Source organism: Rhinopithecus roxellana, chromosome 5, assembly GCF_007565055.1.
Source record: "Rhinopithecus roxellana isolate Shanxi Qingling chromosome 5, ASM756505v1, whole genome shotgun sequence".
Classification (NCBI taxonomy): Eukaryota; Metazoa; Chordata; class Mammalia; order Primates; family Cercopithecidae; genus Rhinopithecus; species Rhinopithecus roxellana.
The window spans coordinates 16079681-16101623 of NC_044553.1; the positions used below are offsets into that span (position 1 = coordinate 16079681).

General features: G+C 43.5%; 1 protein-coding gene, 1 long non-coding RNA gene and 1 pseudogene across 6 annotated transcripts; 1 reads left to right on the plus strand and 2 right to left on the minus strand.

Moving 5' to 3' along the window:
* Nucleotides 1–780: 780 nt before the first annotated feature.
* Nucleotides 781–3582, minus strand: EDDM3A (epididymal protein 3A). The gene is made up of 2 exons (XM_010375916.2): nucleotides 3167–3582; nucleotides 781–1603 (listed from the first exon to the last, which is right to left on the minus strand). The coding sequence occupies exon 2, from the start codon at nucleotides 1575–1577 to the stop codon at nucleotides 1134–1136; it is 444 nt and encodes a 147-aa protein (XP_010374218.1). The 5' UTR covers nucleotides 1578–1603; nucleotides 3167–3582; the 3' UTR covers nucleotides 781–1133.
* Nucleotides 3583–9672: 6090 nt separating this feature from the next.
* Nucleotides 9673–16174, minus strand: LOC115897623. Of its 5 annotated transcripts, none has more exons than XR_004057379.1 (3): nucleotides 15552–16174; nucleotides 11432–12499; nucleotides 9673–10282 (listed from the first exon to the last, which is right to left on the minus strand). It is a non-coding gene; the product is annotated as an uncharacterized LOC115897623 (long non-coding RNA). The 5 variants fall into 5 exon arrangements; XR_004057380.1 differs by having other exon boundaries at nucleotides 11432–12530; XR_004057377.1 differs by having other exon boundaries at nucleotides 15449–16174.
* Nucleotides 16175–16184: 10 nt separating this feature from the next.
* LOC104673149 lies at nucleotides 16185–21203 on the plus strand (annotated as a pseudogene).
* The last annotated feature ends 740 nt before the right edge of the window (nucleotides 21204–21943 follow it).

Here is a 21943-nt window from a genome sequence, read left to right on the forward strand (position 1 = left end):
TAAATAGAACAAGTCATGTGGTGGGGGGACAGAAGTGTAACCAATTAATTTGTTTTAACTCTTGAACCAGTTTGGTATAGAAAATGCAATTCTTTGTCACTGCTTTCTTTTTCCTACATAAAAAAGAACTTAACTTTTAACTTTGGAGTACTGACCCTATTTCTCTGGAGTCTGTGTGCCACAGAATGTCCATTCCCAGCCTTTCACTTTAGTAAATTCTTTTTTCTTTTTTTTGAGATGGAGTCTTGCTCTGTTGCCCAGGCTGGAGTGCAGTAGCGCAGTCTCGGCTCATTGCAACCTCTGCCTCCCAGGTTCAAGAGATTCTCCTGCCTCAGTCTCCCATAGCTAGAACTACAGGCATGCGCCACCAAGCGTGGCAAATTTTTGTACTTTTAGTAGAGACAGGGCCTTACCATGTTGGCCAGGCTGGTCTCGAACTCCTGACCTCAGGTGATCCACCTGTCTTGGCCTCCCAAAGTGCTGAAATTAGAGGCATGAGTCACAGTGCCCAGCCCGCTCTTAAAACTGGATTTTGACCCTTTTGATTATTTCAAATTGATACCATGATGAGTGCTTACATCACTACTTGTCTCCAGTTTAGCACACAATCATTTATATCCATGATATACATAAATATATCACATACATTAGACCCAGACACATAAAGTGCACCCTAAACCCCTTGCACAGCCATAGGCAAAAATAGCCTAGATCACCCATACCCACACCAATCACACAATACATACTCTGCACACATAATATATATAAGTGTCACATGTATTAGAATAATATATTTTATTTAAGAAAAAGAAGTTTGTTCAGCTTGGGTAGGTATAAAGAGAGTCAATATCAGGAAAAGTCTTAGGTTAGTCAAGGATAGATGCCATACGAGCTGAATCTTGGAAAAAATGTGGGTGTAAATTAGGCAAATTAGGACAAAATTATATTACAGATACAGACACCACACAAAGATTTGGTATCAAGAAATCACGATGTATATAAACTCTAAGTACTTGGAAAACACTGACACATAAATGTAAGTGGGGAGTGGCCGGGGCTACTGATGGAGGCAGGGCCCACCACTTTGGAAGCACTGAACACTCTACCAATATCTGAGGATGTGCATAGACTTTCTAGTTGTTGATAGGTTCTATCATCTTCAGGTCTTCTATGTTATCAACATATCCATCTATGCCACAATGGAATTCAATGTAGCTGAAGCTTCTGCTCTCTCTATACCTCTTGTTGTACTTCTCCCAGTGACACTCGAGTACTTTAAGGGCACCTGGGGCCCATACATATGCATTTCTATATCGGTCGCTCCCCTTCTCATTGATGCATGTACGCTGAATTTTGAACCATAAGCTATAGATGAATATATGAGACCTTTTGCCTTTCAGAGCTTCTTTTTCTCTCATGAGGACATCACATTTGTACTCTTTGAATTCTCTACTTGGACTTAAGTAATGAAGTTTTATGAATTCTCTCCAGTAAACATCTTTACTATATACACACAGCCTGCAAAGGATGTAAAGCAGAGCCAAGAGCGTGCCCCAGATCTTTAGAGAGGATGTCATCTCAGTCACCAGGGCCACCTGTGTGTCTACAGGGAAGAGAAAGAAAAACATTATCCCAATAATACTCAGAGAACTGAGCTCCACCTTAAAATTCCTTTCACTGCCAAGCAGGCACTTGGGCACATATTATATTGCTATTTGGTTCCCTATTAGAAGATGATGATTCTCATTAAAGAATACAGTTTCTGGACCGGGCGCGGTGGCTCACACCTGTAATCCCAGCAGTTTGGGAGGCCGAGGCGGGTGGGTCACCTGAGGTCAGGAGTTCGAGAAACACCCTGGCCAACATGGTGAAACTCCATCTCTACTAAAAATACAAAAAGTAGCTGGGCGTAGTGGCTGTAGTCCCAGCTACTTGAGAGGCTGAGGCAGGAGAATCGCTTGCCCCCGGGAGGCAGAGGTTGCAGTGAGGTGAGATGGTGCCTCTGCACTCCAGCCTGGGCAACAGAGCAAAACTCCGTCTCAAAAAAAAAAAAAAAAAAAAAAATACAGTTTTCTAAGAACTAAAAATATGCTTTAGCGTGTGAGAGCCAAACACAAATTTGGAAAATATAGATAATGTATCTTTTGAGAATTTCAAATATCTCCTGTCTACCCTGTCTTCTATCCAATTTGAGGAGCCAATCACTATCTAGCTCTCTTTTACCAAATAAACTCTCAGGAGATCATGTGTCCAATAGAAAAATAACGTTTTAAGCTTTTTGTCTGCAAAGTGGAAAAGAGTGTTGCATTTTAAGGGAATGTAGAAGATGAGTAACTACTTGGGAGGTGGTTCCTAGGCAGAAGGCCTTGGTTCTGGAAACCACAGCCCAGGTTGCACTTCTCTGAAAAATTATGTTTTTCCAACCTTGACTTCCTTATAACACTTTCCCCAAAGCCTGGGTGAAACATGTGATCATTATTCACTCTCCACATCCCTTCTCAGAGGCCATTTCCCTAACTATTGCTATTACAAATGATCTTCATTTGTTAGAGCTTATTGGCAATGCCATCATAAAAGGACATCAGTTTAGAACTGTTGCTGTAATCAATCAGGCACCAAGACTAAAACAGTCCCCCGCAGAGCTACTGTGGTCACAGCATAGGATGTATGGTCATTTGAAAAAGCTATCTCTTTACCAGCTCTCTGTCCTCATTTGCCATGAGGAGTATTCCTGGCCGTACTGAACCTCTAGCCTGATTCACAGCTCTGAGTATCGGTGTCCTCAGATAGGTCTAATAACAGCTCCCTATAGACCTGTGAGAGTCTAATGAGATGCAAGCATGTGAGAGCACTTCTAACCATGTCAAATGCCCACATCAGACACAGGGTTCCTCATCTGTGGAACCCTGTCCTGGTAATAAAGGCCTATATAGGATAGAAGAGTAGGATGCAAGCGGCTTTAATGCATTGTGGTTAGGAGGGCTGGTGGTGAAGGAAGGGAGAAGCAGGGAAAGCCTGTATCAGTGGGACTGAGGCTGAACAGAATTCAGGCCTTTGTTTTCCATGATTTGGATCCTTCTCCATTTTTTGCTATCTAAAAGCTCAGTCAGCCCCCTTCCAGTGCTCCTGGCTGTACCCCGAGCATCCTCAGCAGAGCCCTTCTTACCCTACTCAGACTCCAAGTTCAGGTCACTGGTTGTAGTGGGGATCAGCGTGTGGATCTGAAAAGCAGAGTCTGTGTCCTCCTCCTTTTCTCAGAGCCCTGGAAATCTGCAGCAGTGGAGAAAGGAAGAGCAGGGGGAGCTGCAGCGCTCCAGCTGATTGGTAGTGGAGGGGGTGATGGAGAACAGCCTTATTATGTGAACTTGTTCTTGTATGGTTTCATCTGGAACACTTGGGTTCACTCAAACAGTAGCCTCGAGCAAAGACTGTAAACATCAAAGGCTGAGCCCTGGGCACAAAATAATTGTAAGACCTAGGTGACCCCAGAAAGGGGTTATCTGGTGCTGTCAGGAGAAAACCAGAGACTTAGCATCTGCTCTCAATTCTAAGAAACTTCTGGGGAAGTCCCTGGAGGGTTATACCATGTTACATGGGAACTTCACTGAGGAAAGTCTTTTTTTTTTTTTTTTTTTTTTTTTGAGACGGAGTGTCGCTTTATCGCCCAGGCTGGAGTACAGTGGCATGATCTCGGCTACTGCAACCTCTGCCTCCCGGGTTCACACCATTCTCCTGCCTCAGACTCCCAAGTAGCTGAGACTACAGGTGCCCACCACCACGCCCAGCTAATTTTTTGTATTTTTAGTAGAGATGGGGTTTCACCGTGTTAGCCAGCATGGTCTCGATCTCCTGACCTTGTGATCCACTCGCCTCGGCCTCCCAAAGTGCTGGGATTACAGGTGTGAGTCACCATGCCCAGCCTTTCCTCCTTTCTTTTTTTTTTTTTTTTTTAGACAGGGTCTTGCTGTCACCCAGGCTGGAGTGCAGTCGCACAAACACTACTCCCTGCAGTCTCAACCTGCCAGGCTCAAGCAATCCTCCCACCTCAGCCTCTCGAGTGGCTGGGACTATAGGCGTGCAACACCATGCCTGGCTAGTTTTTTGTATTAATTTTTGTAGAGACAGGATTTCACCATGTTGCCGAGGTTGGTCTTGAACTCCTGAGTCCAGCTAATCCTCAACACATTAGCCTCCGAAAATGCTGGGATTAGAGGCATGAGCCACTTGGTCGGGCCAGAAAAATCACTTTTAATGTTGTGAATTGTGAGACCTTCCTTGAGAGGTGAAAGAATATCTAGTGAAAACAGTGGCCAAATAGCTATGAATGATTAGGTAGCCAGTATCTAAAATTTCTCTACTCAGTTTTTAAATTATAACCTTTAGCTGTTTGGTGACACTGTACTGCTTACTATTAAAACGTCACATAGCCTAGCCATAGTTTCCACAATGCTACTATACATAACATCTGACTGTGAAGTACAGGTAACAAGGTGCTGGTTAAGTTGTTTTTCAGGACCTCAAGATTCAGTCCTGAACTCAGCTCAAACTGACAAGACCACAAAGTCTTCAACTGAATTTGTGCAAGTGTTCAGTAGGTTACCTTTAACATCACAGCCTGAATTTTCCACCGTATTTTTCATGCCAACTCCCTGCAAATTGGCAAATGTGACCAATACTGGTTCATCAACACTCGTCAAAATTAAGATTTATGACTAAAGTAAGATTCTCGCAAATCTTTTCTATCAACACCTCTGAAGGCTGCTCCTAGCCAAACCACCTTAGTTGATTTTCTCACTGGGCCACCTTATTGTTGGAATGACAGACGGTTCAGTTTATATCCAGAACTTATCTTCAAGCCCCCGCTCCTGTCAAGCAGTCTTTGAGTAACAGGAAATCATGTGCTGATAGACTGGATGGACGGGAGATAGTCTCAGAGCAGGTTCTGTGCATCCTCTTACTCTCTAGATCTTTGGGGGACAGGGGAGAGCAAAAAGGGAACAATTCTGGGCATCTGGATCTGGATGACTTGAGAGGTGATTCTGAGGGAAAGTCAGTTGTTTGTCATGTGCCCACACATCCAGAGATCTTTCCAACAAATGTGCATTATCTATTGAAGACTTAAATTCAAGTAGTGACTCAATGAACGTAGAGAGAGGTGGGAGAGAGAAGCCACCTGAGCCAATGTATGAGCCAATATTTCTCAAACAATTGATATTCCACTTTTAATATGGAAAAAAAATATGGACTCCAAGCATACATCCATGAACTCTCCTATGAGCTAAGCCCAAAGTCCTAAAGCTTTTTGGATATAAAACCAATTAGCAATAAAAGCAATAAAAGCAAATAAAAGCAATCTAAACTAAACTGGAGAAAAGTATATTGTTATATTTACAGAAATTAGCCACTACCAATGCAGCCCAGGAAGGTAACCCAACCAGTATTTCTGGAAATCACTTAATGGGTCTACTTCCTAGAGTTGTCTGCCAGCTTCTGTAACAGAAGCTCCTTGGGCAGTGACTTTTGATTTCAGTTCTTAAGGAGGTATTCCCCTTTAAATATAAATTTTAAATCACTTGAAAATTATGTTCATCCTTTAAATATTGTCTTTGATTTTAAGTATTTTCTGTTAATTCCTTGATATGTCTTATTACTATTGTTATTATTATTATTTGGAACAGAGTTTCACTCTTGTCACCCAGGCATGATCCCAGCTCATTGGAACCTCTGCCTCCTGGGTTCGAGCAATTCTCTTCAGGACTTTGGGAGGCTGAGGTGGACAGATCACTTGAGGTCAGGAGTTCGAGACCAGCCTGGCCAACATGGCGAAACTCCATCTCTACTAAAAATACAAAAAAATCAGTGGGGGGGTGGGGCTGGTGTGCACCTGTAATCTTGAGTTACTGAGAGGTTAAGGTAGGAGAATCGCTTGAACCTGGGAGGCAAAGGTTGCAGTGAGCTGAGACTGCACCATTACACTCCAGCCTGGGCAACAAGGGCTAAACTCTGTCTCAAAAAAAAAAAAAAAAAAAAGAGAAAAGAAAGAAATTCCCATCTCTAGGCCAGGTATGGTGGCTCACACCTGTAATCCTAGCACTTTGGGAGGCCAAGGCAGACGGATTCCCTGAGCTCAGAAGTTTGAGATCAGCCTCAGCAACATGACAAAACCCTGTCTCTACTAAAAATACCAAAAATCAGCCAGGCATGGTGGCTCACACCTATAATCCCAGCTACTGGAGAGGCTGAAGCAGCAGAATCACTTGAACCCAGCAGGCGGAGGTTGCAGTGAGGTGAAATTGTGCCACTGCACTCCAGCCTGGGTGACAGAGTGAGACTCTCTCAAAAAAATTAAAAAAATAAAAAATAAAAGAAATCCCCATCTCGAGAGTCAGAGACAGAAATGGTTGATGGGCACTTGTTATGTTTGTTTATCGAAGTCAAAATTAAAGTAGAAAACCAAAGAGTAATATGAGAAAGGAAAGAATTTTTACTGAGCAACTACCATAAGCCAGGAACCATGCCACATGTTTTATACCCAGTCAGCTCTGCCTTTACCCGAGAATCTGAGTGGAACTAAGTATGTTATCACCATGAAAGTAAGTAATTCAAAATCTAAGCTGTTGGAACTCTATATTATTTTGAAACTTAAAAAAAAGTGATGACTTTATATTATTTTAAAACTTAAAAAAAAGTGATGACCACCAAGCATGGTGGCTCACACCTATAATCCCAGCACTTTGGGAGGCTGAGGTGGGCAGATCACCTGAGGTTGGGAGTCCGAGACCAGCCTGGCCAACATGGTGAAACCCAGTTTCCACTAAAAATACAAAAATTAGCCGGATGTGGTGACATGCTCCTGTAATTCCAGCTACTCAGGAAGCTGAGGAAGGAGAACCACTTGAACCCTGGAGGCGGAGGTTGCAGTGAGCCCAGATCTGGCCACTGTACTCCAGCCTGGGCGGCAGAATGAGACTCTGTCTCAAAGAAAAAAAGAAAGTGATGATGGGACCTGAGTCAAGTACTAGGCAGCTGTAACCAAGGCAGGTGTACCTTGGTTTCTCTGATTAGAGATTAAGACCCTTTCTTGCCTGCACTGTTGTGTGAAATGTCAAATGACTAAAGGGGGCCAGGGAAGACTCGTTCGCACTCCACTGGCTGATCTTCATTGGATGGATGGATCTTCTGTTTTTTAAGGAAAGACTTCATTGCTATCACATTGTCTTGGGATGGAGTATTAAATACACTCTTTTAAAATTGGAAGAGAAATGAAGCACAGCTAAGAATAAATGAAAACAAGTCATGGGGTTGGGGACAAATCTGTAACTAATTAATTTGTTGTAACTCTTGAACCAGCCTGGTATAGAAAATATTGAATTCCTTTTTAATTTCTTTGTCTTTTTCCTACATAAGCAAAAACTGAACTTTTTCTGGAGTCTGTATGTCACAGAGTGGCCTTCCTCTCTTTTCACTTTAATAAAATCATTAAAACTGGATTATGACCTTTTTGATTATATCAAATTGTCAACACAATCAGTCACAATTTGTCTCCAGCTTAGCCTATAATCATTTACATCCTCATGATACACACAAACATATCACATGCACAGACACAGCCACATAAAATATGCCTTAAACTCCTTGCACAGCCTAAGTCATAGGCAAACATAGCCTAGATCTCACACATCCATGCCAATTACACAATAATTACTTTACACACATCATATGTAGAATGTCACACATACTGGATAATACAATTTATTTAGGGAAGGGAAGATCATTCACCCTGGGTAGGTTTAGAGTGAATATCAGGAAAAATCTTGGTTAGCAAAGATCAGATGCATTACGAGCTGAAGCTTGACAAATGTGTAGGAATAAATTAGACAAAAGTGTATTAGACAAATGTGTAGGAATAAATGAAGACAAAAGTGTATTCCAGGTAGAGAAACAACACAGGCAAGGTTATGGTATCAAGAAGTCATGCGACTCATAATTCTAAGTTTTGGAAAACACTGACACATAAGTGCAAGTGTCAGGGGCTATTGATGGAGGCAGGGACCACCACTTGGGAAGCACTGAATACCAATCCGAGGATGTGCATAGACCTTCTAGTTGCTGACAGGCTCCACCATCCTCAGGTCTCCTATGCTATCAACAGACCCATCCTTGCAACAGTGGAATTCAATGTAGTTGAAGCTCTCTGTGTAGCTATTGTTGTACTTCTCCCACTGACACTCGAGTACTTTGATGGCACCCTGGGCCCATACATAGGCATTTCTATATCGGTTATTCCCACTTCAATAATGCATATACACTCCATTTTGTGCCATAAGCTATAGATGGACATATGAGAGCTATTGTGTTTGAGAACCGCTCTTTGTCCCATGAGGACATCACGTTTGTACTCTTCAAAAGCTCAGCTTGGATCTAAGTAGTGCAGTGTCATGAATTCTCTCCAGGAAACATCCTTGCTGTGTACAAGCAGCCTGCAAAGAATACAAAGCAGGGCCAAGGGACTGCCCCAGATCTTCAGAGAGGATGCCAATTCAGTTACCAGTGACACCTGTGTGTCCACAGAGAAGAGAAAGAAAAGCATCATGTAGACAATGTCCAGAGAGCTGACATTTATCTTAAAATTCTGTTTCCTGCCAATGCAAGCACTCAGCACAATTTTACTATTTGGTTCCCTGATTAGAAGATAATTCTCATAAGAAAATAAAGTTTCTAAGAACTAAAAATATGCTTCAGCTTGTGCGAGCCAAACACAAAGTTGGAAAAAAATAGATGACGTTAATTTTGAGAATTTCAAACATCTCCTGTCTACTCTGTCATCCACCCAAACTGCAGTGGGTAGAACCACCCAATCACCCTCCAGCTGGCTTCTTTTCACCAGACCAACCCTCAGGAAGTCATGCGTCCACTAGAAAATGGCATTTTAAGCTTTTTGTCTGCGAAGTGGAAAGGGCTGTAACTTTTTTTTTGCACATTAAATATGAAAGTTTATTAAAAATTGCTCACATTGAAAAACAAAGACATCAGTTACACCCACCCCCACCAACACACACCACATACACAATCCAGACACAATTATGTTACTAGTGTCAGCTCAAAATTGTTAAGCAAATATTGAAATGCAGATAATTTCCAGAAAATAGCAAGCAGAGGCTAGAAAAATATTTATAAAGCTCTTAGTTGTCATAGCAACAGATAAACCCTGGTATCTGAAATTGTAGAAATCAGAAGTTGAACATTTGTGTGACATTACTTTTCTATGGTTTTTCAAGGGATAAGAGGGAAATTTTTCCAATTAAGTTGTTCTAGGGCCTTCTTGAATTTAACAGATGGCTGCTACAAAGACATTAATTGAGGTTGTAGGACAAGGGATCAGTGGATATCTCCATTCCCAAAAGAAGTGAGCAGGTCTAAAGGCAGAGACTGACTTCCAGGTTAGGCAGCCTGCGAGCTAGTGTTAATCCATCCTCCTCTATCATGCTCCCCATGACAGCCATAAACACATGGATGCTGAAGGCAATGCTGTTGTATGATTCTTGTTTTCATGCATTGCTCACAAGCTGCAGATGCATGCCATGGGCACTATTGCCTGCCCTGCCCCTCTCCTTGCTCTCCAGGGCTGTGCCTTTGCTAATGTACCAGTCAGGATACTTTTTCTTTTTTTTTATAACCAACTTTTTTTTATTAGAGCAGATACAGTTGTGAAAACTGTACATTATACATTTCAGTTTCAAGAATTATAAATAAAGGAACTCACAGGTAGGGAGTTCTTTTTCACAGCAAGAAACTTTAAATAAACAAAGTCATGTTTTATGAAGTACATTGGCAGACTTCATGTGCTGTCCAAAATGTTGAGTACAGTATAACAACCCATTAGAAAGAGCCTTCATGTAAAATACAGCTGTGCACATTTTAGAAAAATACCAACAATTTGAGCTCTGTTTTAAAAAAGCTTATAAATCACACATATATTTATAAATGGGACCAACATGCTCACTTTATAAACATACAGGATGTTTTTTCTTCCCTTCTTCCTGTCTAGGTTTTCGTCAGCATCTTCTGAGTAATGAGGCTGCTGCTGGGCAGCTCCAGAGACTCCACTTCGGTTCCATCTGGCTGGGGAGGTCTCACAATCATGGCAGATGGCAAAGAGGAGAAAGTTACATCTTATGTGGATGACAGCAGGCAAAAAGAGCAGGGCTGTCACATTTTAGAGGAGTGTAGAAGATGAGTGACTACTAGGCAGGTGGTTCTTAGGCAGGAAGGCTTTGATTCTCTGAAATCACAGACCAGGTTACAATTATACTGACTCTGCAAAATGATGCTTCTCCAATATCTTGACCTCCTTTTAACACTTCCCCCAAAGCCTGGGTGGAACATATGATTACTACTAACTACCCATATTCCTTCTCAGGGGCATTCCCCTAAGTATCACCATTAAAAATGGTCTTCATTTGTCAGAGCTGCTTATTGACGATGCCATCATAAAAGGACACCAGTTTAGAAATATAACTGTAATCAATTAGGCAAAAAGACTAAAACAGTCTCCACCAGAGCTACTGTGGTCACAGCATAGGATGTATGGTCGTTTGAAAAAGTTACCTCTTTAAACCAGCTCTCTGTCCTCGTTTGCCATGAGGAGTGTTCCTAGCCCTACTGAATCTCTAACCTGATTCACAGCTCTGAGCATCGATGTCCTCACCGATGTAGGGCCTAATAACAGCTTCCTACAGACCTGTGAGAGTCTAATGAGATGCATGTATGTGAGAGCACTTCTAACCATGTCAAATGCCCACATCAGACACAGAACAAAGAGTGGGTACTTCCTACCTGTGGAACCCTGTCCTGGTGATAAAGACCTACACAGGATAGGGGAGTAGGATGTAAGCAGCTTTAACGCATTGTGGTTGAGACGACTGGGGGTGAAGGAAGGGAGGGGCAGGGAAAAACTTGTATCAGTGGGAATGAGGCTGACTGGAATTCAGGCCTTAGTTTTCCATGATTTCGTTCCTTCTCCATTCTTTGCTATCTAAAAGCTCAATCAGACCAGGCACAGTGGCTCACACCTGTAATCCCTGCACTTTGGGAGGCTGAGGCAGGTGGATCACTTGAGGTCAGGAGCTCGAGATCAGCTTGGTCAACATAGCGAAACCCCATCTCTACTAAAAATACAAAAAAATTAGCCAGGCAGAGTGGCGTGTGCCTGTAACCTTAGCTACTCAGCAGGCTGAGGCAGGAGAGTCGCTTGAACTTGGGAGGCGAAGGTTGCAGTGAGCCAAGATAGTGCCACTGCACTCCAGCCTGGGTGACAAAGCAAGACTCCATCTCAAAAAATTAACACTAATAAATAAAAATTAAAGTTCAATCAGTCTCCTTCCAGTGCTCCTGGTCATCCCCCGAGCGTTCTCAGCAGAGCAGTTCTTACCCTACTCAGACTCAGGTCACTCAGAGTTCAGGTCACTGGTTATAGCGGGGTTCAATGTGTGGATCTGAATAACAGAGTCTGCGTCCTCCTCCTTTTCTCAGAGCCCAGGAAATCTGCAGCAGTGGAGAAAGGAATAGCAGGGGGAGATTCAGCTCCTGAACTGATTGGTAGCAGAGGTGGTGATGGGGAACAGCCTTATTATGTGAGCCTGTTCCTGTATGGTCTCATCTGGAACACTTGGGTTCACTCAGGCAGTGGCTTTGAGCAAAGGCTACAAACATCAAAGACTGACTTCAGGCACAAAAGAACTGAAAGACCCTAGGTGACCCCGGAAATGGGTTATCAGGTACTATCATTAGACAAGAGACCTGGCTCCTGCATTTAATTTCTGACAAACTTCTGGAAGTCTCTGGATGACTAGGATACATTATATGGGAACTTCACTGAGGAAAACCACATTTAACACTGTGAACTTAGGGCCCTCATTGAGAGGTGAAAGAATATCTAATGAAACCAATAGCCTGATAGCTACGAATGATTAGGTAGCCAGTATCTGAAGTTTTTCTGGTCAGCTTATAACTGTGACCCTTAGCTGTTTGCTGACGCTGTAGTGCTTACCATTAAAATGCCACATAGCCTAGCCATAGTTTCCACAATGTTCCTATATACAACATCTGACTGTGAAGTGTGGGTCACAAGGTGCTGGCTAAGTCGTTTTTCAGGAACTCAAGATTCAGTCCTGAACTCAGCTCAAACCAGACAAGACCACCAGCCCATGAGAGCGTCCAAGGGGTGACCCTTCCACATCACAGCCCAGATTTTTCACCATATGTTTCATAACAACTACCCCAGAATTGGCAAATGGGACCAATAGTGGTTCATTAAAACTAGTCAAAGGCACAATTTATGAATAAAGTAAGATACTTGCGTATGTTTTCTATCAGCACCTCCAAGGGCTGCTCCTAGTCAAGTCATCTTGGCTGATTTTCTCACTGGACCACCTCGTTGTTGGAATGTCAGAATGTTCACAACCAGAACTTATCTTCAAAGTGCAGCTCTCAAGCAGTCCTTGAATAATAGGGAATCATATGTTGACAGACTGGATGGAAGGAGGATAGTCTTAGAGCAGGTTCTGTGCATCCTTCTACTCTCTAGGTCTTTGGGGGACAGGGGAGAGCAAAAAGGGAACAATCCTGGGCATCTGAATTTGGATGACTTGAGAGGCGATTCTGTGGGAAAATCAGTTGTTTGTCATGTGCCCACACATCCAGAGCTCTTTCCAACAAGTGTGCACTATTTATTGAAGACTTAAATTCAAGTAATGACTCAATGAATGTAGAGAGAGGTAGGAGAGAGAAGCCATCTGAGCCAATGTGTGAAGAAGCAAGCTAAGAAAGAGATCTATGTGAAAGTAGTTTTTAAGCAATATAGCATTGTGCTGATCTCTAATGTTGGTAACATTACATGGTTGTACTACCTCAGCCATGTCAACTAGTTAATCTAGTGTTTCTCAAATAAGTGATATTCTACTTTCACTTTCCCACTTTCCTTTTTTTTTTTTTTTTTTTTTTTGAGACAAGGTCCAGGGTCTCCCTCTCTAATCCAGGCTGGATTGCAGTACAGTGGCATAATCTTGGCTCACTGCAGTCTCTACCTCCCAGGCTCAAGCAATTCTCCCACCTCAACCTCCAAAGTAGCTGGGACCACAAGTGTGCGCCATCATACTCAGCTAATTTTTTAATGTTTTGTAGAGATGAGGTTTTGCCCAGGCTCGTCTCAAACTCCTGAGCTCAAGCAATCCACCCACCTCAGACTCCCAAAGTGTTGGGATTACAGGAGTGAGTCACTGCACCCGGCCAACTATTCTACTTTCAATGTGGAAAAAAGTTTATTGTGGACTCCAAGGATACATCCATGAACTCTCCTATGAGCTAAACCCAAAGTCCTAAAGCCTTTTGGATATAAAACCAATTAAGAAGTAAGCTAAACTATGCTGAGGGGAACAGTATTCTATTATATTTGCAGAAATTAGCCACTACCAGTGTAGCCCAGAAAGGTAGGTTAGCCGGTATTTCTGGAAACGGCTTAATGGGTCTACTTCCTAGAGCTGTCTACCAGTTTCTACAACAGGAGTTCCTTGGGTAGTGACTTCTGATTTGCATTATTAAAGACATATTTCTCTTTGAGTATAAATTTCAAATTACTTGTTAATCATATTTGTTCTTTAAGCATTGTTTTTGATTTGAACTGCTTTCTATTAATTCCTTGGTATTTTATTTTGTTAACAGCTATTCAATTCTTAAATTTACGTGTACTACTGTTTCACAAAACCATAATAGTGACCTAGATTTCTTTGTGCAGAGGATGAACATGTCTATGGGTGTTTTAACCTGTAACCCATGAGATTTGAAAGCCTCTATGGGTAGAATTCATAGGATCCATGGAGTGATGCAGTGCAGAAAATTATATCTTTTCATTCACCCATATTGAAATGTAGCAATTCTTTTACCAATGAATGTAGAAAAAAATAGAAATCATAGACTTTCTATATCCATTTATATTTGTTGCCAATATCTCAAAATATTATTTCACATTGATCACTGCCTCAAAATTATAGTAGTAATTAGACCTAAATTTAGGTCTTTGTACTTAATGCATTAATAAACACATACAATACTATATCATACACTTTAAATGTTTGATATTTGATTTCCTTTGAAATCCCATGCATTTTATTTTTTGCATTTAATGATATTTTTCAGAGAACAAGTATTATTGTTCTCTTTCTCTCAATTGTTATTGTTCTCAATAACTGTTTGGCTTCATCAGAATGCTGAAGGGGTACATGACACAGAAAAGGTGAACACCTTTCTCCTAGGTGATGGCAGAGTAACACAATGAAAGACGTCCGATTGCTAAATAACTTGCATTGCTTAGAGAGGAATTCTCAAGTGAGAAGAAAATAAAATATTTTGCTTTTAAACTACTGAGTTGTTTTTGCATCTCAGCCTTATCCTAAGTAACCCCATCGTGCTTATCTTGATAGATGTGTTAAATGTTTTCTTTTACTATTAATGATGTTATAATTCAACTTTGTCTTAACTATTTTAACCATAAATGGAATATAAATATTTCAAAGAAAAAAAGACAACACACTAGTTTGTTTTTGTTAGGCTTTGGGTGAATTTCTAAAGTACCAGTAAAGCTGCATTCAGGCAGAAATGCACTTATACCCTCATAATTCTCTAACCCCCAAAGCCAGCTCTAATATTGTCTCTCTGTCTTTCTCTCTCTCTCTCTCTCTCTTTCTTTCCCTCTCATTCTCAATCTCTCTCCCTTGCTCTGTTTCTCACGCTTGCTCTCAGGAGGTCAAACAATTTGGAGGAACTTAAGGAAAGGACATGACCACCGACCTTCTCTGTAAGTTAGATATTGACAGAATACCAAGAATGATCATGATAGAACAATAGGGAACAACAAAGCTCACCTGATTGGGTCAGGTGTATTAAACACATATGTATCTGATTTCACAGGTTAAGAGCTGAGTCCCATAAAATGCCTCCTACTTTAGATGCCACTGGCAAGTCTGGGCCTCCAGTACTTCTGACTAACCAGCTATAAATTGGGGGTTCCAATCATTCCTTCCTTAGATTTGGTAATTTGCTACAATGGCTCATAGAACTCAGCAAATCACTTTATTTATATTTATCAGTTTATTATCATAAGCACAACTCACGAACAGCCAGATGGAAGAGGTGCATAGGGCTAGGTATGGGAGGGGAAAGGTGTGGAGCTTCTATGGCCTCTGGGCATGCCACCATCCCAACACCTCCATGTATTCAGCAATCTGGAAACTCCTCAGATTGTATGTCTGAGAGTTTTTATGGAGCTTGATCTCCAGTCCCTGCCCCCTTTCTGAATGTCAGTGGGTTGGCTGAAAGTTTCAACCTTCTAATCCCCGGTCTTTCTGGTGCCAGCCCCATTTTGAGGTCATGTAGGGGCCCCACCTTAAGTTACCTCATTAGCGTAATCTCAGGTGTGATCCAAAGGGGCTCATTATGAAAAACAAGACACTCCTACTTAAGCTGAAATAGGCTGCTTCAAAGATGAGTAGCCTCACCCTTTGCTTTCTTCAATGTGTAGCCATATACTTGCTTAAGAGATCCAGGGGGCAATCTTGAAATAAACCAAGTATTAAACTGAGATTGTAGAATCCTCCCTTCTCAGAAAAACCACTGAGTAGTTAATCCATAACCTGGTTGCAGTCATGGTGATGCCAGCCAGACCTCCAGGTGGTTCATTACTGAAGATAGTCATCAGAATGAGACACGCAGTCCTGTGTCCTGCACCACTCCTGCTCATAGTTTCCATGCCTCCTTTTCCTTTAAAATCCCTTTGGTTACCCTAAAAATTTGACATAGTCTTTGAGGCACTAGTCCACCATCTCCTCAGGTTGCCATCTCTTGAATAAACCTGCTTTTCCTTCCACCAACCCTTGTCTCTTGAGTTTTGCTTTCAAAAGGTGAGCAGCTGAACCTGAGTTTTGTAGGAGACAGTAAATTCCTCTTCAAAGTTTAGCCTGTTAACAACTTCCTTTAAAATTCAAGAGGGAGAAAATTTGTTAAGTACAATGAGCTCTGAGTTCCTCTTCAAAGAACCAATATGTTAGTATGTTCAGCTTCCCTGTTCTTTGTTCTCCATTTTAAAGAACAAGTTTAACTTCCTTGTTCTTTACACCTCCTTGCCCTAGTTTCAGTAAACAACCCCCTCCTAGCCTCTATCACCTGTTCTGTCCTTAGGTATCCTTAGTCACCTGTTCTGTAACTGTCCTTCCCTCCAGAACTACTCACCCCACCACTCCGGCTGGTACCCTCTCTTTAAAATAGCCAGTTGGAATTAGCTTGGACTGTGTGGTCCAACCCTAGTCAACGGGGGAAAGACACAGCAGTAGGGACTAGCTGTATTAGGAGTAAGACCCTCTTCCCTTCCTTTGTCCGGTGTGCTCTCACCTTTGCTCCATCCGTGAGATGCACCCTTCTAAAGAAGTAAATTGGCTTGCTGTGAAAACTTTTGCCTGAGTGCTATTTTCACCCTGCGGCACTGAGCATTTACTTTCAACAAATTTGGGGGCCTGCCCAGGATCCCATTCTTCTCTGCTTCTCTGGGGAAAAGTCTCTGATCACCTCTCGTGAGGAGACGCGTCCCGCTCCCTCATTGCTGCGGCCTCGGGGTAAGGAATCGAGATCTACCCTGTGTGACGAATAAATCCGGACTCTCAGCAAAGCAGGAAGAAAAGGCCTACAAATAAATACCACGGCAACCAGGTAACTCTGTGCACAGACCAAGATAAGAAAAGCTGTGGGGGCGGTGAAGTATTTCCTTGGTGGTGGTGACCAAGATAAGAAAAGCCGTGGGGGTGGTGAAGTATTTCTTTGTTGGGACACACCAAGGAAAGAGATGCTGCAGGGGCAGTGAAGTATTTCCTTGGTGGTCAGGACATCCTGGAGGTTGAAAGTGTGTGACTGAGATACACAACTGAGTGTACAGCGAGTGCAGAGTCCAGATCTGGTTCTGCGTTCACCTCATACAGCTTAAAGGCGGCTTGCCCATCATGGGGTTTATACCGACCTGCTCTAGTAGGAGAGATTGAGCCCCGCAGACTCGCTGGGGTGCAAGAAATCTCTAGCAAGAGAGATTGAGCCCTGCAGACTCAGCGAAAAACACTTTCTCCAGGATGGTAAATATAGCAAGTAAGACAAAAGATAGGAAAGATCACCATCATGATAATATGCCCTGTGATAGTCCCCTAGGCCTAATGTTAGAATATTGGAAGGGTAATGGAAGGACCCAACACAAGAAAAAGCAGCAAATGATAAAATACTGCTGTTTTATTTGGACTAAAGTACCTTCCTCTCCCCCAACCAGCTGCTACCCCAGACTCTTCCCTTAACCTAAAAAAGGAGCTTAAACCACTCTTAGATGACCTTTATGGAGTGGCAGATCAAATTGATCAGTTTTAGGACCCCAGTTATATACTTGGGCTGAGGTAATGTCTATCTTAGGCATCTTATTCTCAGGAGAAAAAAGGAGCATGATACGCAGGGCCACTATGACCATTTGGGAACATGAACACCCTCCTGGTCAGAATGTCCCAGCGGCTGAACGAAATTCCTAGCCCAGGATCCTTAATGGGATAACAACAATACGGCCCATCAGGGAAATATGAAAGACCTTAGGGAGATGGTAATAAGAGGAATTCGAGAATCGGTGCCCTGCACCCAAAATCTTATCAAGGCCTTTAATAGAAAACAGGGAAAAGATGAGGGACCAATAGAATTTTTAGAAAGGCTTAAAGACCAAATGAGAAAATATGCTGGCCTAGAATCAGAAGACCCTCTTGGGCAGGGAATGTTTAGAACTTCATTTTGTCACTAAGAGTTGGCCAGATATTAACAAGAAATTCCAAAACATAGACAACTGGAAAGATAGACCTTAGAAGAGCTTCTGAGAGAAGCCCAAAAAGTATATGTAGGAAGAGATGAAGAAAAACAAAAGCAGAAGGTGAAAACTCTGCTGTCCATCATACAACAAAGTACTCAAGGGGCCAGAACCTATAAAGAACCTAGACCCCCACTCTCCAGGCAATATAAAGGATACAAAAGAGTAAAGCCAGGAGACGCAAAGGTAGAGAGAAAAAAAAAATCTTAGAGGAGACAGAAGTGAAATATAAAAAACAATAAGCTAATATCAAATTTCTGTTAATTCTGGAAACAGGGACAAATCTATTAGGAAGAGATTTAATGCTAAAATTAGGCGTAGGCCTCCAAATCAATCATGGAAAATTCCTCCCCTCCCTAAACTTGCTCACCACCACAGACAAAGAACACATTCATCCCGAGGTAGGGTCAAAAGACAGGAATTGAAAGTTACAGATTCTTCCGATTCATGTTAAATTAAAAACCCCTGGGGAAGTAGTAAAGAGAAAGCAATACCCCATTCCTTTAAAAGCCAGGGCAAATTTAAAACCTCTAATTGAAGGTCTTCTCCATGATGAGCTTCTTGAACCTTATGTCTCCCTATTACACTCCAATACTGCCTGTAAAGAAGGCAGATGGGTCATACCGGTTAGTGCAAGACCTTAGAGCTATTAACCAGATAGTCCAAACTACACACCCTGTTGTTCCCAATCTTATTACTATTATCAGTAGGATCCCATACAGCCACCAGTGGTTTACAGTAGCAGATTTAAAAGATGCCGTGGTCGGGGGCGGCCGTGCAGTATGAGCGAGCGGCTCCAGGGCAGGCGCGCACAGGGGTGCTCTGCAGGCGGCTGCAGCCACCGTGTGGGCTGAGGAGGCTAGGACAGCGCGGGCCCCCGGGCTTCTCCTCTGAGCCGGCTGCCCCGGCAGCGCAGCCAAGGCCCCATCAGCCTCCGCCCCTTCAGCCTCGGGGCCGAGTCCGCTGCCACCTCTGCCCGCGGAGGCCCGGGGAGCCCCTGCCTGAGCCGCAGCTTCCCCCGCGGGCGTCGGGCCCGGTCGGGGATCCCGAGCCGCTGCCCTCCTCGCCGGCATGCGAGCCCCATTTCCTACTTTTTCAGTTTCCTTGGGAAGGGGTGGGTGGGTCTGGATGAATTGTCTCGGGGGGCCCCCAAGAGGCGACCCGGGCGGCCCTGCCCTTTTTAGAGGATCCCCTCGGGGCCCAGTGGGGAAGGAGTTTTCTTTGCATGGGTGGGGGACTTCCCTAGTCTGCCGGGATCATGACCTGAACTGTGTGAGTGGGAGGTGTCCAAAGCCCAAGAACCAGCTCATCTGAGCCGCCCCCTCCCCGGCCAGCATGGCATCTGAAGAAGCCTCTCTCAGGGCATTGGAAAGTCTGCTGACAGGAGTTTTTCACAATTGTACAACCAATGAAAGAAAACATGAGATAGAGGAACTTCTTAATAACTTTGCCTAGCAAACAGGAGCCTGGAGATTCTGCCTGTACTTTCTCTCCAGCACTAGGAATGACTATGTAATGATGTACAGTTTAACAGTTTTTGAGAATCTGATCAATAAAATGTGGCTTGGGGTCCCATCTCAGGATGAGATGGAAATCCATAGCTGCCTGCCCAAACTCCTTGTGGCTCACCATAAAATCTTACCTTCCTTTATCAGGAACAAGCTCTGCAAAGTTATTGTTGATATTGAATGTCAGGATTGGCCCATGCTCTACCATGACTTTTTTACTAACATTTTGCAGTTGAACCATTCCCCTGTGACAACACCCTTGGGCCCATCATGTTGAAGACAACTCCAGAAGAGCTGGCTTGTCCCCGTGAGGACCTCAGTGTGGCTGGGAAGGAGGAGTTGCGGAAGTGGCTACCGGACCGGGTGCAGACACTGCTTGGGCTACTGACAGGTATCTTGGAGACTGTCTGGGACAAACACAGTGTTACTGCTGCCACTCCACCACCATCCCCAACATCAGGAGAAAGTGGTGACTTACTGAGTAACCTGTTGCAGACTCCTGGTTCAGCCAAGCTGTTGAATCAGCCAATTCCCATCCTTGATGTGGTGAGTGAGTATATCTGTTCCCTGGCCTTGGAGTGCCTGGCCCATCTCTTCAGTTGAATTCCTCTGTCTGCCAGCATCACCCCATCCCTCCTTACCACCATCTTCCACTTGGCATGATTTGGCTGTGACATCCAGGCCAGAAAGATGGTGTCAGTTAATGGCAGCAGCCAGAACTGTGTCTGGGTTCAGGAGCAGAGCTGGCTGGAGGTCCTGGTCATGTCCTGCTTCAAGGAACTCATGTCCAAGAACTGTGTACCTATGGAATTCGAGGAGTATTTACTGTGTATGTTCCAGCAGACTTTCTGCCTCCTGCAGAAAATCACCAAGGATAACAATGCCCACACAGTGAAGAGCAGGCTGGAAGAGCTCGATGAGAGCTATAGCGAGAAGTTTAACGACTTTCTTCAGCTCTTTGTGAGTGTTCACCTAAGAAGAATCAAGTCTTACTCCCAGTTCCCTGTGGTGGGGTTTTTGACACTTTTGTTCAAGTACACGTTTCATCAGCCTACTCATGAAGGTTAATTCTCTTGTTCGGATGTCTGGATGCTCTTTTTGGACTATCTGACAAATAAAATTGAAAGTCGTCTTGGAGACAAGAAAGCAGTTCTCAGCAGGTATGAAGACGCCCTGCCCTGGTGATCCTCCTTACAGAGGTGTTGAATCAAATCCAGTTCAGATACAACCAGGCCCAGCTGGAGGATTTGGATGACAAGACTCTGGATGACTATCAGCAGACAGAGTGACGGCGCTGCTTACAGCAGAGCTTGGAGGTGGTGCACAAAGTGATGGAGCTCCTGCCCATGCACGCCTTCTCCACACCATTCCCAGTTCTTCAGGATAATTTAGAAGTTTATTTGAGATTACAGCAATTTATAGTTACTTCAGGGTCAGGACAGGGGTGGAACAATACCGCGGAGAAAGACTGCCAATGGCTGCACTGCTCCCTGAGAGACTTGAGCTCCCTGCTGCAGGCCATGGGCTACCTGGCAGAGTACTTTATCAAGGACGTGTTGGCTGCACGGTTCAATGATGCCCTCACAGTTGTGAAGAGATTGGTCAAAGTTACTCTGTATGGATCTCAGATAAAATTGTACATTGAGCCGGGCGCAGTGGCTCATGCCTGTAATCCCAGCACTTTGGGAGACCGAGGCAGGTGGATCACAAGGTCAGGAGACCGAGACCATCCTGGCTAACATGGTGAAATCCCGTCTCTACTAAAAATACAAGAGATTAGCTGGGCAAGGTGGCACATGCCTGTAGTACCAGCTACTGGGGAGGCTGAGGCAGGAGAATCATTTCAACCCGGGAGGCAGAGGTTGCAGTGAGCCGAGAATGCACCACTGCACTCTAGCCTGGGCAAGAGAGCGAGACTCCATCTCAAAAAAAAAAAAAAAATTGTACAACATTGAAACTGTTGTGCCATCAGTATTGAAACCCAACCTCATTGATGTGCGTGCTCAGTCCCTGGCTGTGCTGCAGGCTTACTCTCACTGGTTAGCACAGTATTGCAGTGAAACTCACTAGCAGAACACACAGCAGTTTGTGACATTCATCCCTACTACCATGAATGCAATCACACCTCTAATCAGCACCAAGGCTTCGAAGCAGCAAAGCCTACACCTTTTATCTAACTCTGTCTCTCCTTCTGTTCCTACACCCATTTACTAGAAAATCTAAATACGACACAGAGTTAGATCCATACATCTTTCCACTGTTATATAACTGTGTTATTTCACGTTCCTTTTTAGTTGTAGCCCACATGCATTCAAATACAACTTAACTTTTTTTTTTTTTTTTTTGAGATGGAGTCCTGCTCTGTTACCCAGGCTGGAGTGCAGTGGCATGATCTCGGCTCATTGCAAGCTCTGCCTCCCGGGTTCACGCCATTCTCCTGCCTCAGCCTCCAGAGTAACTGGGGCTACAGGCGCCCGCCACCAAGCCCAGCTAATTTTTTGTATTT